The 18144-nt window shown below is 46.3% G+C and overlaps 1 protein-coding gene across 4 annotated transcripts in view; it reads right to left on the reverse strand.

Annotated features, from left to right (window-relative positions):
* Positions 1–18144, reverse strand: part of CFAP57 (cilia and flagella associated protein 57) — a 503571-nt gene that overhangs the window by 101674 nt on the left and 383753 nt on the right. For all 4 annotated transcript variants that reach the window (XR_004536603.1, XM_033916173.1, XM_033916174.1 and 1 more), the window contains one exon: positions 3520–3678. Coding sequence is in view for 3 of the 4 variants with exons in the window: in XM_033916173.1 (XP_033772064.1) it covers positions 3520–3678 (159 nt within the window). In the remaining variant the exon portion in view is untranslated. The remainder of the gene's footprint in view (positions 1–3519; positions 3679–18144) is intronic.

Consider the following 18144-nt stretch of genomic DNA (forward strand, 5'->3'; position numbering starts at 1 on the left):
AACATGATGCACGACCTACTCCTACTGGAGCGATGGTCTAGGACATGGCAACTCAACTTCAATGCCAAAAAATGCAAAGTTATGCACCTGGGCAGCCAGAATCCATGCAAGTCTTATACCCTTAATGGCGAGATCCTAGCAAAAACGGTAGCAGAACGAGACTTGGGGGTAATCGTCAGTGAGGACATGAAGTCTGCCAATCAAGTGGAGCAGGCTTCGTCCAAGGCAAGACAAATCATGGGCTGCATACGAAGGGGTTTCGTCAGTCGTAAGGCGGAAGTCATTATGCCATTGTATAGATCCATGGTGAGGCCCCACCTGGAATACTGTGTGCAATTCTGGAGGCCGCATTATCGCAAGGATGTGCTGAGACTGGAGTCGGTGCAAAGAATGGCCACCCGGATGGTCTCGGGACTCAAGGATCTACCATACGAAAAACGGCTTGACAAATTACAGCTATACTCGCTCGAGGAGCGCAGAGAGAGGGGGGACATGATCGAGACGTTCAAGTATCTTACGGGCCGCATCGAGGCGGAGGAAGATATCTTCTTTTTCAAGGGTCCCACGACAACAAGAGGGCATCCGTTGAAAATCAGGGGCGGGAAACTACGAGGTGACACCAGGAAATTCTTTTTCACTGAAAGAGTGGTTGATCGCTGGAATAGTCTTCCACTACAGGTGATTGAGGCCAGCAGCGTGCCTGATTTTAAGGCCAAATGGGATCGGCACATGGGATCTATTCACAGGGCAAAGGTAGGGGAGGGACATTAAGGTGGGCAGACTAGATGGGCCGTGGGCCCTTATCTGCCGTCTATTTCTATGTTTCTATGTTTCTATGTCTCTGTGTAGATATTCCTGCTTGAGCTAATTGGACTCCTATAATACTGTTTGCAATGTGTGTACTTACCTCTGACTCGGAAATGCAGTGTGTACTTAACACAGACTCAGAAATGGATTGGCAACTTACCTCGCCAAGTTGGTTACTTGCACCAGCACGTGAGTGGGTACCCTCCCCCAACTTACCTAATTTAAAGCCCTACGAAGTAGGCGGGCTAGTCGGTGTCCAAAGACATTCTTTCCCCTTCTGGTCAGGTGAAGTCCTTGCAGCACCTCTCCATGGTTCAGGAATCCGAAGTTCATCTCCCTGCACCATCCGTGCAGCCAGTCGTTTGTCCTCTAGATACGATCCTCCCTGGCTCTCCCCTTGCCTCTCACTGGGAGGATCGAGGAGAAAACCACCTGCGCTTCCATCCTCCTCAGCTTCTCACCCAGGGCTCCAAAGTCTACAGATATGTTCTCCGTGGTGTTCCTGGCAGTGTCGTTCGTTCCAACGTGGATGAGAAGCATGGGGAAATGATCATGGGGCTTGATAAGTCTGTCTAGGCAGGCGGTTACATCTCAGATCTTGGCTCCTGGCAGACAGCAAACCTTTCTTGATTGCATATCTGGTCTCCAAATTGGTCCCTCGGTGCCCCTCAGCAGGGATTCCCCAATGACTACCACTCTGCGCTTCTTTGGGGGGAGCTGATCTGTTCTCTCTGGAACTGGAATCATCTGGTGGACAACTTCCTGTACCTCATTGGCAGGTTCCTCAAGGTGATTAGTGGGGTCAATGTTAAACTGTCCTGTGAACAAGAGAAAGAGACAGAAGAAGAGGAAGTTCTTCTACGTTTGCCGGTGGAGGAAGTTACCAGCTGCCAGGAGTCAGCGTCTTCAGCCTCTTCTTGTACCCCAATTGTTGGTTTCAGGGTTGCAGGTTCGGACAGTTTGGGCGTCCTGAGGATGGTCTTGTCTGGCTCCTGCTCGGTGACCTGGGACAACTCCTGGATGACTCCGTCGATGAAGGCCTCATCCTCTCGGATGCTTCTCAAGCACTTTACCTCCTCTCTCAGGCTCCTCAGCTCCTGCAAGATGTCTCCGTCTAGCCGATCCATCTCTTCTGTCTGTGTGGAGACTGTAGTCATCTGCTTGGGGATGGCCTCGGTCTGTACAGAGACCTCTGTCCTCCATCCTGGCTCTCCTTCCGTCTGTACGTGGACCGTGGCCATCCCCTGGATCCCTTCGGTGACTGGGATGCTGGTCTTGATTGTAGCCCTGTTGCTTCTTGTTCTTCCTGCCATTTTTACATTTTTTTTTGTTAGTTTAGATATTTGTTAGTTAGTTATGTCTGCCTGTTAGTGAGTTAGAAAAGTCTGCCTGTTAAATAGTATAAAAGTCTGCCTGTCAGAGTTTGAAAGTTAGAAGGATAGAGGTAGTTAGTTAGTTAATTGTTAGTTTAGTCTGCCTGTTTGTTAGTTGGCTAGAAAGGGCAGCAATGGTTGTCGTATCTCAAAAAAGATATAGTGGAATTAGAAAAGGTACAAAGCAGGGCAACAAAAATGATAAAAGTGATGGGATGACTTCCCTATAAGGACAGGCTAAAGCGGCTAGGGCTCTTCAGTTTGGAGAAGAGACATCTCAGGGGTGATAAGATAGAGTTCTATAAAATAATGAGTGGAGTAGAAAGGATAGATGTGAATCACTTGTTCACGCTTTTCAAAAATGCTAGGACTAGGGGACATGCGATGAAGCTACTAAGTAGTAGATTTAAAACAAACTGGAAAAATATTTGTTCATACAATGTGTAATTAAACTCTGGAATTCATTGCCGGAGAATGTGGTGAAATCAGCTTAGCGGGGTTTAAAAAATGTTTGGATAATTTCCTAAAATAGAAGTCCATAGACCATTATTGAGATGGCTTGGGGAAATTCACTGCTTATTCCTACGATAAGCAGCATAAAACCTTTTTTACTACTTGGGATCTAGCTAGGTGCTTGGGACTTGGGTTGACCACTGTTGGAAACAGGATAATAGGTTTGATGAATCTTTGGTCTTTCTCAGTATGGCAATTCTTATGTTCTTATCCTAGAAATAAGCAGCGGATTTCCCCAAGTCCATCTTAATAATGGCTTATGGCCTTTTCTTTTAAGAAATTATCCAAACCCTGCTATGCTAACTACTTTCATATTCTCCAGCAATGAAATTCCAGAGTTTAGTCCTTTTTTTTTTTTTTTTGGGGAAAGAGTAAACAAGTGATTCACATCTACCCATGCCACTCCACTCATATCACCCCTGAGCAGTTTCTTCTCCAAGCTGAAGAGCCCTAGCCTCTTTAGCCTTTCCTCATAAGGAAGCTGTCTCATCTCTTATCATTTTCATCGCTTTTCTCTGTACCTTTTCTAATTCCACTATGTCTTTTTTGAGATATGGCAACCAGAACTGCACACAGTATTCAAGTTGCAGCTGTACCATAGAGTGATACTTGGGCATTATAACATTTTCATCTTTGTTTTCCATTCATTTCCCGATAATTCCTAACATTCTATTTCCTTTCTTAGCAGCCGCCGCACACTGAGCTGAGGTTTCAACATATCCTCAACAATGACACCTAGATCCTTTTCCTGGACAGTAACTTCTAATGTGGAACTCTGAATCACATGGCTATTGTTTGGGTTCTTATAATAACAGGTACACCTCACCTTGTCCTGAATTGTCTCATCTCGTTCTTGTATTTCTTTTTTCAGGCTTATAATATCCTTCTCCAAAGATTTGATGATGCCTTGAAGCTTCTGATGTTCTATTTTCATTTTTTCTATGTCAGAGTTACGGTCTTCGATCTCCTTCTGCAAACTGCTGAACTGGAAAGGAGGAGAGTGAATTTTCATATTTGGGAGAGAAAGCAAAATATTACACTACATTTTTTTTTTAAAGGCACCAGATGGGCAGTGCTTTGTGCCGGTATTAAAGGACTCTACACACAGTATTCTACATAATAAATTATATTGTTTTAAAAAGCCTACAACTGTAATTAATTGGTTTTATGTGTTCACACATTTTTTTTTGTTGACTTTACAAGAATGCTGGGGACCAATTTGAGTAGCCTGCATGGCTGTAAATGTGCAGATACTGTTGTACTTATACACCTGGGAAAGCAGCCTTGTGTACTGTGCAGATGCTATAGTATACTCGAATATAAACCAAGATTTTGGGGCCAAAAAAAGGGGGGTCTCATTTTACATGAAAAAGGAGCTGCAAAAGTTAGAAGAATGGTCTAATATCTGGCAACTAAAATCCAATGCAATGAAGTGCAGAGTAATGCATTTGGGGATTAGAAATCAGAAGGAGCTGATATGCAAGGATGGGGAGAGGGACCTTGGGGTGATAGTGCCTGAAGATCTAAAGGCAAAGAAATAGGGTGCCAAGGCAGTGGCTGTTGCCAGAAGGATGCTAGGCTGTACAGAGAAAGGCTTGACTGTAGAAGAAGGAGAAATTAGGTTCTTACCTGCTAATTTTCTTTCTGTTAGCCTGACTGGTATAGTTATTCTTTACAGATGGTTTATATCTCACTGTACTTGGTTGTAGTATATTAGCTGAGGTTTCCTCTAACATCCCAGTCTGCCGAATAGCCAAGCAGAACCTAGGAAATACTAAACTGAGAACAGTAATAACACTCCAAACAGGAGTTTAAAACAACAAACACATGGTAACAACTGTTGGAACATGTATAGAACTATAATCCTGCATATCAAATGTCCTCACAGCTCACCAGCTAAGTCAGCTGAGCCATAGCCGCTGTTCTTATATCTCCCCAGCCCTAGAACCCGCAAAAAAAAAAATTCAAAATCTGCATGCAAGAAACCCCCACACACACAATAGAGACATAGAAACATAGAGTATGACGGCAGAAAAGGGCCGACGGCCCAACAAGTCTGCCTACTCGAATAACCCACCCCCTAAGCACTTCCTCGAAGTGAACCCACATGTTTATCCCATTTATTCTTAAAATCGAGCACGTTGCTGGCCTCTACTACCTGGAGTGGAAGATTATTTCAATGATCAACCACCCTGTCGGTGAAGAAATACTTCCTAATGTCCCCATGAAATCTCCCACCCCTGATTTTTAGCGGATGCCCTCTTGTCGCCGTAGGTCCTGTAAGGAAAAAGATGTCTTCTTCCATCTCCATACGGCCAGTAACATATTTAAACGTTTCTATCATGTGTCCCCTCTCTCTGCGTTCCCTGAGAGAGTATAGCTGCAACCTACTTAGCCGTTCTTCATATGGGAGATCCTTGAGTCCCGAGACCATCCTAGTGGCCAATCTCTGAACCGACTCCATTCTCAACACATCCTTTCGATAATGTGGCCTCCAAAATTGAACACAGTATTCCAGATGTGGTCTCACCATTGACCTGTAAAGTGGCATCACCACTTCGGGCTTACGGCTGACGAAACTTCTCCGGATGCAACCCAGCATTTGGATGAAGCTTTCTCAACTTGATTGGCAGCCTTCATATCTTCACTAATGATTACTTCAAGGTCCCGTTTTGTAACAGTTCTAGTTAAGGTCTCACCGTTCAGAGTGTAGGTTCTGCAAGGGTTTCCGCTACCAAGGTGCATAACTTTACACTTCTTGGCATTAAAGCTCAGCTACCAAATAGTAGACCATTTCTCCAATAAAAGTAGGTCCAGTGTCATATTGTCGGGTACGGTACCTCTGCCTAACACATTACATAATTTAGCGCCATCGGCAAATAATGCAATTTTACCCTGAAGTTCCTGAGGTAGATCCCGTACGAAGATATTAAATAGGATTGGACCCAGGACCGAGCCCTGCGGTACTCCACTGAACACATCTGACATTTCAGAGGGAGTGCCGTTTACCACCACCCTTTGAAGTCTGCCACTGAGCCAGTCTTTAACCCATGCAATTAATGTTTCTCCAAATCCCAGCGCGCTCATCTTGTTCAATAATCTATAGTGTGGGACACTATCAAAAGCCTTACTGAAGTCCAGATACACTACATCCAGGGACTTTCCCTTATCCAGTTTTTTGTTACCCAGTCAAAGAAGCTGATTAGATTGGATTGGCAGGACCTTCCCTTTGTAAATCCATGCTGATGGGGATCCCTCAGCCTCTTATCATCCAGAACCATATCTAATTTGTGTTTAATCAACGTTTCCATAAGTTTACACACTATTGATGTAAGACTTATCGGAAGCTGCTTGACCCCGAGTGGAATAAGCCTTTTTTAAAATTTCTTTATTCATTTTATCTCTTACATGAAGTGCATGAATAATTGACATATTGAATTGTATACATCACTTGAATTTCTTATCATTTCAACTTTAATACATAAGATTTAATCCCTTCCCTCCCACCCTTCCCACCTATATCCATTAAAATATATCATATAAAAATACTTGGCCAATGGACTAAAATTTCATTAAATTCAGACGTTCCTCCCCCCACCTTCCATCTGCACTTGTACTTATAATGAAAAAATGGTATTTATTCATTGCAATATTTTGTCTCTTTAAATTTATTATAATTTCCTTTTTGTATCGCAATTGTTCTTTCCATTTTATAAATTTGACATGAGTTCCACCAGAAACAGTAATTGAGTTTATTCCAATTCTTCCACTTAGATGTGATATGTTGAATAGCGATCCCTGTCATAATCAATAAAAGCTTGTTATTTTTTGATGAAATTTGGCCCTATGTCCTCATTGACATACCAAATAGAATTGTATCATAAGATAGAGCCACAGGATTCTCCAATAAACAATTTATTTGGCTCCAAATAGATTTCCAAAAGGCTAAAATAAAGGGACAATAAATTAATAAATGATCTAGAGTCCCTACTTCAAGATTACAATGCCAGCATCTATTAGACTTAGAGCTATTCAACTTTTGTAGTCTAAAGCTCTATATAGGAGAAAAAACTAAGTTTGTCTCATAGATGCGGACACTATGGAATGTGGAATGAGCCTTGAGAAATTCAGGAACAGACTTTTTCTGAAGATGATAAATAGAAGCAATAGTCTCCTTGATCTAGCGCGCAATGGTAGCCTTGGAAGCAACATCCCCCTTACAAGGACCCGTTAGAAGAACAAAGAGATGATCTGAGTTCCTAAGCTCATGGGTCCTCTGCACATAAGAGCGAAGGACCCGACTGACATCAAATTTGCACAACTGATTCTGTTCAGATCCCTCCCAACTACTCAATACCGGGAGGACCACTGACTGATTGACATGAAAAGGAGAAACTACCTTTGGAAGAAAGGAAGGAACAGGCCGCAACACAACCTGCTCCCAAAAGAACTCAAGGAAGGGAGACCTACAAAAGAAAGCCTGCAGCTCAGAAACACATGTAGCAGAAGAAATAGCCACCAAGAAGATCGCTTTAAGGGTAAGGTCCTTCAACGAGCAGGCACCCAAAGGCTCAAAAGATGGGTGCACCAACATGGACAAGACCAGCTTAAGATCTCAAGATGGAACAGACGGTCGCACGGGAGGCTTGAGTAATTTGGCCAATTGCAAAAAGCAAAAGACATCAGGAATGGCAGTCAAATGCTGACCTCGTAACAACCCACGAAAAGCTGACAAGGCCGCAAGCTGAATCTGGAGAGAAGACCAAGCCAGGTCCCTGTCCAGGCCATCCTGCAAGAACTCCAAGATGTCAGGCAGGGAAGCGTGAAAATAGACCACTCCATGCGCAGCACACCACTCCTCAAATATACACCAAACCCGCACATAAGCCCGAGAAGTGGAAAGTCTCCGAGACCCCAAGAGGGTTGAGATCACTTTATCCGAATACCCCTTCTTACCTAGATGGTCCCTTTCCAGAGCCAAGCCATATGACAAAGGGGACACAAATCGAACATTGGAATGGGGTCCTGAGACAGAAGATCAGTCGAGAGAGGCAGAGGAAGAGGATCCGCTACCAGATGCCTCACCAGGTCCGCATACCATGGATGTCTGGGCCAATCCAGAGACACCAGAATCACTAGAACTGGATATAGAACAATGTGGAGAAGAACTCTGCCCACTAATGGCCATGGAGGGAACACATATAACAGACCCTAGTTGAACCAGAGCATCCAGCCCCTCGGCCTGACCGACTCTGCGATGACTGAAGAAGCAGGGAGTTGACACTCGTGGCCATCAGGTCCATGAGGGGCTGACCCCAAGACTGCACTATTAGCTGAAAGGCTGCATGACTTAAACACCACTCTCCTGGATCTAGGGTGTGACAACTCAGAAAGTCCACCTACACATTCTCCACGCCTGCTATGTGGGAGGCCGAGATGTCCTGAAGATGAGACTCTGCCCAGATCATGAGCAGAGCCGCCTCCTGTGCCACCACAATGCTCTTGGTGCCCCCCTGATGATTGACATAGGTCCACTGCCCTGGCATTGTCCGAAAGAACCTGGACTGACCTGCCTAGTAGAAAGGATTGGAAGGCTAACAACGCTAGTTGGATGACTCCGGTTTCTAGAACATTGATTGATCAGGACGCCTTCTCCATGGACCAGGTGCCCTGAGCTGAGTGACCTAGACACTGTGCTCCTCAACTGAGGAGACTGGCATCCGTGAGCAGCACCGTCCACTGAGGCAAATCCAGACACGCCCTGTGCACCAGATGGGAGGTCTGGAGCCACCAACGAAGACTGCAGCGATGCATATTGCAGCGATGATCCAGACTGTGCCTCTGAGGCAACCACCTCCGAAGAAGAGCATACTAAAGAGGATGCATATGGGAACAAGCTCACCTCACTACGTCTAGGGAAGCCGCCATTGACCCCAAGACTTGGAGGAAATCCTGCGCCTAAGGACACCAGTCCACCATAAGCAGCGAATCTGAGATTGCAATGTACTTACCCGGGCCTCTGGGAGAAAGACCTTCCCCAAGGAGGTGTCGAACAGAACTCCTAGATACTCCAGGCACTGAGAAAGGGCCAGCTGGCTCTTGGAAAGCATGATAACCCATCCCAGCAACTGCTGAAACTCCACCACCCGAGCCATGACCCAGGTACTCTCCTGCAATGACTTTGCTCGAATCAACCAGTCATCCAGGTAGGGATGAACCAGGATGCCCTCTTTGAACAACGCCACTACAACGACCATCATAATGTTGGTGAATGTCCACGGAGCTGTGGCTAGACCACAGGGAAGCACACAGAACTGATAGTGCTGCCTCAAGATCGCAAAGTGCAGGAAGCGATGAGAGGCCCGAATTGGAATATGCAAATAGGCCTCCGTCAGAATGAGAGAAGTCAGAACCGCCAGAAACACAGACCGTAGAGTTTCCATGCGGAAGAATGGAACTTGGAGAGCCCTGTTGACCCCTTTCAAATCTAAGATGGGCCGAAAAGCCCCTTTCTTTGGCACCACAAAGTAAATCGAATACCTATCTATGCACCACTTCTGAGGAGGTACTGGGACTAAAGCTTTGAGATCTAGCAATTTGTGAAGGGTCTGGCGAAAAGCCTGCTTCTTTCATGCTGCCTGACAGGGAGAAACGAGAAAATGATCTGGCAATGAATGGGCGAACTCCAGAGCGTAACCATCCTGAATCACCTCCAGTACCCACTGATCGGACATGATCTCTGCCCACTTTGGATAAAAATCTCGCAGCCGGTCACCTACCGGAATTAAAGCAGGTGCCAGCAAAGAGTCATTGGGCAGGACGGGCTGCAGGGAAACCAGCGGGGACACTACCATCACCCCAGGGGGCCCCTCGAAAGGACTGCATGCATTGGAAATACTGGCCTCTGGAAAGCCCAGGGGTCTGAAAAGACGAGGCCCCTCGCCCAGGCGGAAATCATGACCATACCTGAGAGCAGTACCACCTCATGCCAGTGGCCTAGCTTTATCTTCAGGCAAACTAGGCACTTTAGAATCTGTTAAGGTCTGAACCAATTTGTCCAGATCCTCACCAAACAAGAAAGACCCCCTAAAGGGGAATTTTGTCAGCTTAGCTTTAGACGCTGCATCCACCGACCATGCTCGAAGCCACAAGGTACGGCGTGCTGCCCCTCCAAAAGCCATAGGCCTGGCAGAAGCTCACAAGAGGTCAAATATGGCATCTGAGAGAGAAGAAGCAGCCATCTCAATTTTGGCAACTTCCTGCTCTACTAAGTCCTAATTATCAGACTCATTGTCAAGGACACGCTCAGCCCAGGGAAAACACGCCCGAGCAACCAACCTGCCACACATCGCCGCCTGAACCGCCAGAGCTGTCACATCAAAACTCTGTTTGAGGAGAGACTCTAGCTTATGTTCCTCAGGGTCCCTCAAGGCAGAACCGCAAACCAGAGGCATGGAATGCCACTTCGAGATAGCCGAGACCACCGCATCAATCACCAGCGACTTCAGAGATTCCCGATCCCCTTCTGGGATAGGTTATATGCGGACCATTGAACGTGTAAAGCCAAAGGGCGCCTCCGGCATCTGCCACTGTACAAGCATAATATCCCGAATATCCTGATGCATAGGGGAAAAATGGGAAACAGGGCAGATCCCCTAAGCAAGGGGTCCACCACACACGGAGGTTCCGACACAGTATCTTCAGACCGGAACACAAGAGGAGCCCAGCAAAAGCATCTCATAGAGATCGTCAAGCCAAAAAACACGCACCACGGACGCATCAGCACTAGCAGATGAAGCACAAAGTCGCAGCTAGTGGGAAAACTGCATCCCCCAAGAGGATCCTGGAGCGCTCCCCAAAGGGTCCAGGTCCTGAGAACCAAAAGATTGCTCCTTCCAAACCAACAGCGTTCCATGGGCGTTGGGACGCGAGAGGAGCAGAGGGGAACAGCACTGTCACTGAATGGGGCTGACCCAAAGAGGATATCGAGGGCAAATACCCCTCCCCTCGCGAGAGCCCTGGGCCAGAAGCAGGACCTCCAGCCGCAGCAATAAGCCAAAATAGACAATAGGGGAAAAAACCTTCAGCAGCCCCATGGGACTCCCTGCCACAACAGGGGACCCAGCAAACAACCTGCCGTATGTGTCACCAAACAGGGGCAAGGTCACCTGAGGCGAAACCAAAGTGGAGGTGCTTCTTGCCAAAAGCGGAGCTGAACTGCCCCCCCAAAAATTAAGCTCCATAGACCTGCAGCAGCAAGAAGGCCTAAATTGCCCCAACCACTAAAGCAGGCAAACTGGCATCAGCTGTAAAGAGAGTCCCCAGCCGCTTCGCAGAAAGGAAATCCTTTCTGCCTGACTGTCAGCGGCTGGGGAACCTCCTGCATGAGAAGTGGGGGAAGCCCGGGCTTCCCCACAAACAGCTGCTGGCCGCAAGGCACTCGTGAAGGGGATCCCTGGCCGCCGGCACCCGATGCCGACGAGGATTCCCCTTCGCAGCGAGCTGCCTCGCACGATCAGACCGGCTGCAAGTGCCTTGTGACTGGATTATAATGAGCACTTTTCCCCTTGCAAAAGTGCTCATTGCTTCAGACGTGACCTAGCTAGAATAAAAGTGACGGTTAACAGTAAAATACATTAACTTTAAAGGGAAAGAGCCCTTTAGTGCAGCACAGCCTCAGGATTCTTTTTTTTTTTTTTTTGCAGAACAGACTCCATGGCTCTCAAAGCTAGAAGCCTGACCAACCACGGGGGCCAGGCTGCCAGCTGAGGCACCTCTACAAAAATGTGGGGAGGTGAAGGAAGTGGAGGGAGGGACACAGCACAAGACCTGCTGGATTTGACACCCCCAAGGTCGGATGGATCTCCAAATAGGACCAGTCCGGCACTAAAAAGGGAACCAGGAGTACTTAAACAAATTCCAACAGTCCTAACAGAGGGAGCCAGATTTTTCCTGCCTCTACCTGCTGGAAACTGAGAAAGACTGGGATTGTAGAGGGAGCCTCAGCTAATATACTATAACCAAGTTTTGATCTCAGTCTCCACCTGCTGGTCACAGTGAGATATAATCCATCTGTAAAGAATAACTATACCGGTCTATTAGGCGACACAGAAAGAAGGTGTTGATGTTCCTGTACAGGTCAATGGTGAGGCCCCACTTGGAGTATTGTGTTCAGTTTTGAAGACCGTATCTGGCGAAGGACATAGAAAGACTTGAAGCGGTCCAGAAGAAGGCAATGAAAATGGTAGGTTTACGCCAGAAGACGTATGAGGACAGAATGGAAGCCCTAAATATGTATACCCTAGAGCAGGGGTGTCAAAGTCCCTCCTCAAGGGCCACAATCCAGTCGGGTTTTCAGGATTTCCCCAATGAATATGCATGAGATCTATTAGCATACAATGAAAGCAGTGCATGCAAATAGATCTCATGCATATTCATTGGGGAAATCCTGAAAACTCGACTGGACTGTGGCCCTGAAGGAGGGACTTTGACACCCCTGCCCTAGAGGAAAGGAGAGCCAAGGGAGATATGATTCAGACATTCAAATACTTCAAAGATAGAACAAAATCTATTCCAGAGAAAGGAAAATGGTAAAACCAGAAGGCATAATTTGAGGTTGAGGGGTGGTAGATTCAAGAGTAATGTTAGGAAATTCTTCTTTATGGAGAGGGTGATTGATACGTGGAATGCGCTCCCGAGAAGGAAACGGTGACAGAGTTCAAACAAGCGTGGGATGAACACAGAGGATCTCTAATCAGAAAATAATGGGTATACATTGAAGGAACTAAGGCCAGTACTTGGCAGGTTTGCACAGCCTTTGTACCATTGAGGACAGGCTGGGGAGGGTTTCAAGGGCTGGGATGCTTAAGATGGGCTGGAGTGAGCATTGATGGAAACTCCAATAGATAGAACCTAAGTACACTACTGGGCAAGGCTTTGGGTTTCTGGCCCAGAAATATCTCAGTAAAAGGACCATTTAAACTGAATAATTAATTTATGGAGCATGTATGGTTGGGCAGACTCGGGTCTTTATCTGCCGTCATTTACTATGTTACTATATATATTCGAGTCAACCCAGTAGCTGGCACTTCTGTGCCATCCTCCGATGACCAGAGCTGCTCTCCTGCACAGGCTACCATGACCAACATTGCTCTCCTGCTCACCCCGCCACCACCACATTCTCCTTACCAGGCAATTGGTGCCCCGGACAGCTGATGCCACAATGACGAATAAAGCCGTTACCCAAAACACTACAAATAAACTTTGCAGAACTTTGAAATATTGTGCATAGAATTTTCAAAATTTTGGTACAGAATTCTTCTAGGAATAGGTGGTGCAGAAAATTTGACTTTATCAGAGATGTTTTGACCATACTTCTGAAATGTTACATACCTAACAGTTTCTAAAAATCCAGTTTATCTGAATATCTTTAAATTATTGAGGTACCGGTACATCCTTTTTAAATCACAGTGGTGCCATCTAAGCTTTTGACTAGACTTCTTAAAGTATTCAGGATACTTTTTAGAACTGGGGAGCTGTTTCATGCATCCATTATTCTTTTGGAAGATTACCGTACTGCAATCAGCTGAGCCAACTGCAGCAGAGGACCCCTCCGACACGTACCTCTGAAATTGGCAGGAGGGTTGCTCATTCCCTTCTGCCTCTAACCCCATGACACCTTCACAAACAAAGTAGGAGGGATGCTCACTCCCTCCTGCTGCCGGTCCCTTTGATCCCCTGAATACCCTCAAATGAAGACTGGTAGTAGGGATGCCCACTTCCTCCTGCTGACACCACTCCCATTGAAGACTGGTAGGAGGCTATGCCCACTCCCTCCTGACAACATCAACCCCCGATCTCCTAACATCCCCCAACCGTCAACACCCCCGACATCTCCTAAGCCCACCCGACACGCCCCTACCCCATACCTTTTTGAAGACAGTCCAGCTGGAGGGATGCCTACTCCCTCCAGTCAGCAGCCCCACCTCTTCAAAATGACAGGCCTTCCCCTTCCCAGTGCATCCTAGGATGCAACGGGGAGGGGTCTTAGACACCTAGGTCAATCAGGGCCTTAGGCCTCCTTCCTGGTACATCCTGGGATGCAATGGGCGTGGGGGTCGAGGGGTGGTGTTGGGGGTTCGGGGAGGGTGTCAACAGGATGTAGTGAGCATCCCTCCTGCCAGTCTTCAAAATGGGTGTTGTCAGTGACAGGAGGGAATGGGGGATATGTGTGGGTGTGAGGGGGTCCTCTGTTGCAGCCACCTCAGCCATCTCAATAATGGCCTAAGGACTTCTCTTTTAGGAAATTATCCATACCTTTTTTAAACTAGTTAAATAACTGCTCCGTTATCCTGACTGCTCACAGATCATTTAAATTTATGGGGAAAATCACAAACACTGCATTGGGACAAGTCCAAGCATCCTTTTTACCCATGGCTATTGCAGCAACTTACAAAGAAGGACTTCTCAAGGATATGATATATTCTGACTTGCTATATCACCCTTCCAAAACATATCACTGGGCAGTTCACAATCTAAGGACTCAGAGGATAGCATTCTCAGAGATCCTGCCAGTACCGAGGGCAGATGTGAAGAGACAGACGGAACTACAATCAATAAATGCGTGGTTGAGGAGATGGTGTGAGGAGGAGGGTTTTCACTTCGTGAGAAACTGGACAACATTCTGGGGAAAGAACAAGCTCTTCAGGAGAGATGAATTACACCTGAGCACAGCGGGAACTAGACTACTAACAAACAACGTCAGGAGAGGAATAGATCAAGCTTTAAACTAAGAAGAAGGGGAAAGCCGACAGTCGACCAGGTGTCGATGTTTCGGAAAACAGTATCCCGAGAAGATACTGAGTGGGGAAAGTGCTAGGAAGACACAAATGGCACAAAACAGGAGCTGAAAAACCAAGGTAGACAGACAAAACAGGAGGACCACAGGAGAAGTGTACTACAAGGAGAAGACAAAATGGAGCAAGATGAAAGGAAGGAACAAAAGGAGGAAAATAAGAATGTATCACAAGGGGATGACAAGAGAGACAATAACCAGGAGTCTATAGGACAGGAAGGGGACAGAAGGAAAAATGAAACGCAAGGGAAATTCACAAGGAGAAAAAAATACCAAGACTTAAACTGCATGTACACTAATGCAAGAACCCTAAAGAACAAAATGGGGGAACTAGAAGTCATGGCCAAAGATGAGAACCTGGATATCATAGCGATCATGGAAACATGGTGGAACGAGAAAACAAATGGGACATAGTACTGCCAGGGTACAAGCTCTACCGAAGAGACAGGACACATAAGAAGGGAGGAGGAGTTGCACTTTACATAAAGGACACCATCCACTCGACCAGAGTGGATGCAGCAGACAACTGATCAACTGGAATCACTATGGGCTAAAATACCGAGAGTAAAGGGAGCTGAGATAAAGATGGGACTGTACTACCGCCCACCTGGGCAAACTGAACCAAAGGATAAGGAACCAGGAGCCGAGTCAAGGTGAGAATGCAAAAACGCATAGTTATGGGCGACTTCAACTATCCTGGGATAGACTGGAGTCTTGGAGTTTCCAAATGTACAAAGGAAACGGAGTTCCTGGAGACCATACGGAACTGCTTCTTGGAACAGCTTGTCAAGGAACCAACAAGAGAGACAGTTATTCTGGATTTAATCCTCAATGGGCTGAAAGGACCTGCCAAGGGAGTGGAAGTAGTAGGGCCTTTAGAGAACAGCGATCACAACATGATCCAGTTCAAAGTGGAAACAGGAATGCCAAGGGGAAGGAGAACTATTGCAACAATGTTTAACTTCAGGAAAGGGAACTATGAGGCCATGAGACGAAGCTCAGAAACAGTTCCAGGAAAGCACAGACAGTGGAGCAAGCTTGGACATTATTCAGAGACATGGTAAACGAAGCACAAAATCTGAATATACCCAGATTTAGAAAAGGGTCCAAAAATAATCAGGCAAAAGACCCAGCATGGATAACCAATGAAGTTAAGAACGTGATAGAAGACAAGAAAAATTCATTCCGGAAGTGGAAAAAGGATAAAACCGAGGAAAATTGGAAAGAGCACAGGAAGCATCAAAAAGAATGTCACCGCACGGTCAGAAAAGCAAAAAAAGAGTATGACGAGAGACTTGCCAGGGAGGCACAGAATTTTAAACCATTCTTCTGTTATGTGAAAGGAAAACAGCCGGCAAGTGAAGAGGTGGGACCTCTGGATGAGGGAGACAGAAAGGGAGTGGTGACTGAGGTGGCAAACAGACTAAACGCATTCTTCTCAACACTCTTCGTGAAAGAGGACACATCCAACGTGCCGGAACCAGAAAAAATCTTCAAGGGGGATCAAGGGGGAAAATTATCATGCATGGAGGTAAGCCTCGAAGACGTACTCAAACAGATAGATAGATTAAAGGCTGACAAATCTCCGGGCCCTGACGGAATCCACCCGAGAGTACTGAAAGAGCTTGGAGACGAAACAGCGGAGTTACTGCAGCGGATTTTCAACCTAACCTTGAAAAAGGGGTAATCCCGGAGGACAGTGAATGTTACACCTATCTTCAAAAAAGGATCGAGAGGCGACACGGGGAACTACAGACCGGTAAGCTTAACCTCATTTCCGGGGAAGATGGCTGAATCCTTGATCAAGGACAGTATTAATTAGCACATAGAAAAAAACAACCTGATGAGAACAAGTCAACATGGGTTCTGTAAAGGAAGATCATGCCAAACGAACCTACTGCACTTCTTTGAGGGGATAAGCGAACAATTGGACAAAGGCGACACCATAGACATTGTATATCTGGACTTCCAAAAAGCCTTCGACAAGGTACCCCATGAGCGCCTACTGTGGAACCACGGGGTGGAAGGGGACGTGCATAGATGGATCAAAAATTGGCTGGCGGACAGGAAACAGAGGGTGGGAGTAAAGGGACACTACTTTGACTAGAAAGGGGTCACGAGTGGCATCCCGTAGGGGTCAGTGCTGGGACCGCTGCTGATCAGTATATTCATAAATGACCTGGAAACAGGGACGAAGTGCGAAGTCATAAAATTTGCGGACGACACAAAACTCTCCAGTAGGGTCAGAACTGTTGAGGAATGCAAAGAGCTACAAAGAGACCTGAACAAACTGAGTGAGTGGGCAAATAGATGGCAGATGAGCTTCAATGTAGAGAAATGCAAAGTTTTGCACATAGGGAAAGGAAACCGGATGTATAACTACACGATGGGGGGGATGGTACTGGGGGAAGGCAACCTAGAAAAGGTCTTGGGGATTTTGGTGGATAAAACACTGAAGCCGGCGGACAATGCGCAGCGGCCTCGAAGAAGGCGAACAGAATGTTGGGCATTATCAAAAAAGGTATCATGACCAGAACAAAGGAAGTTATCCTGCCACTGTATCGGGTGATGGTGCGCCCGCAACTGGAGTACTGCGTTCAATACTGGTCGCCGTACCTTAAGAAGGATATGGCGATACTCGAGAGGGTCCAGAGAAGAGCAACAAGGATGATAAAACCTTCCATATGCGGAAAGGGTAGAGAAGTTGGGGCTCTTTTCCCTGGAAAAGCGGAGACTTAAAGGGGATTGGTTATGGTTGGAATGACGACTCATGTTTCCTCTGCGACTAAACCATGTTCCTAGTATCAAGATGCCTAGAATATATAAAGAAAACAAAATATTAGTAGATACATGGAAAACCTTAAGATATGTAAATAATCTTACACCAATTCTGGAGACCTCATTACCGTAAAGATGTGCTCAGAATCGAGTCGGTTCAACGGATGGCCACCAGGAGGATCTTGGGTCTCAAAGGTCTCTCATATGAGGAGAGACTAAACAAACTACAGCTTTACACTCTAGAGGAACGTAGGGAGAGAGGAGACATGATTGAGACATTTAAATACATCACAGGACGTATCGAGGTGGAAGATGATATCTTCATTCTCAGAGGACCTTCTGCCACCAGAGGGCATCCGCTCAAACTCAGGGGCGGGAAATTTCGTGGCGACATAAGGAAGTACTTCTTCACAGAAAGAGTGGTTGACCGTTGGAATGAGCTTCCAGCGCAGGTGATCGAGGCCAATAGCGTGTTGGACTTCAAGAATAAATGGGATACATATGTGGGATCCCTACGAGGGTCAGAGGAGGAAAGAGGGGATCCCTACGAGGGTCAGAGGAGGAAAGAGGGGATCCCTAAGAGAGTCAATCTGACTAAATAGTCACTGGGTATAGACTTAAGAGGAAGGGACAGTACGGTGGGCAGACTTGATGGGCTATAGCCCTTTTCTGCCGTCATCTTCTATGTTTCTATGTCTATGTTTCTATTCCAATATAGAAATCAACAAATCAAACTACATGGCTTAACTCCAAGATTCAAATTGGCGGATTTAAGATCATTTGGAAGCATTGGGTGATGGCAGGTATTCGTATTTTAGA

Source organism: Geotrypetes seraphini, chromosome 12, assembly GCF_902459505.1.
Source record: "Geotrypetes seraphini chromosome 12, aGeoSer1.1, whole genome shotgun sequence".
Classification (NCBI taxonomy): domain Eukaryota; kingdom Metazoa; phylum Chordata; class Amphibia; order Gymnophiona; family Dermophiidae; genus Geotrypetes; species Geotrypetes seraphini.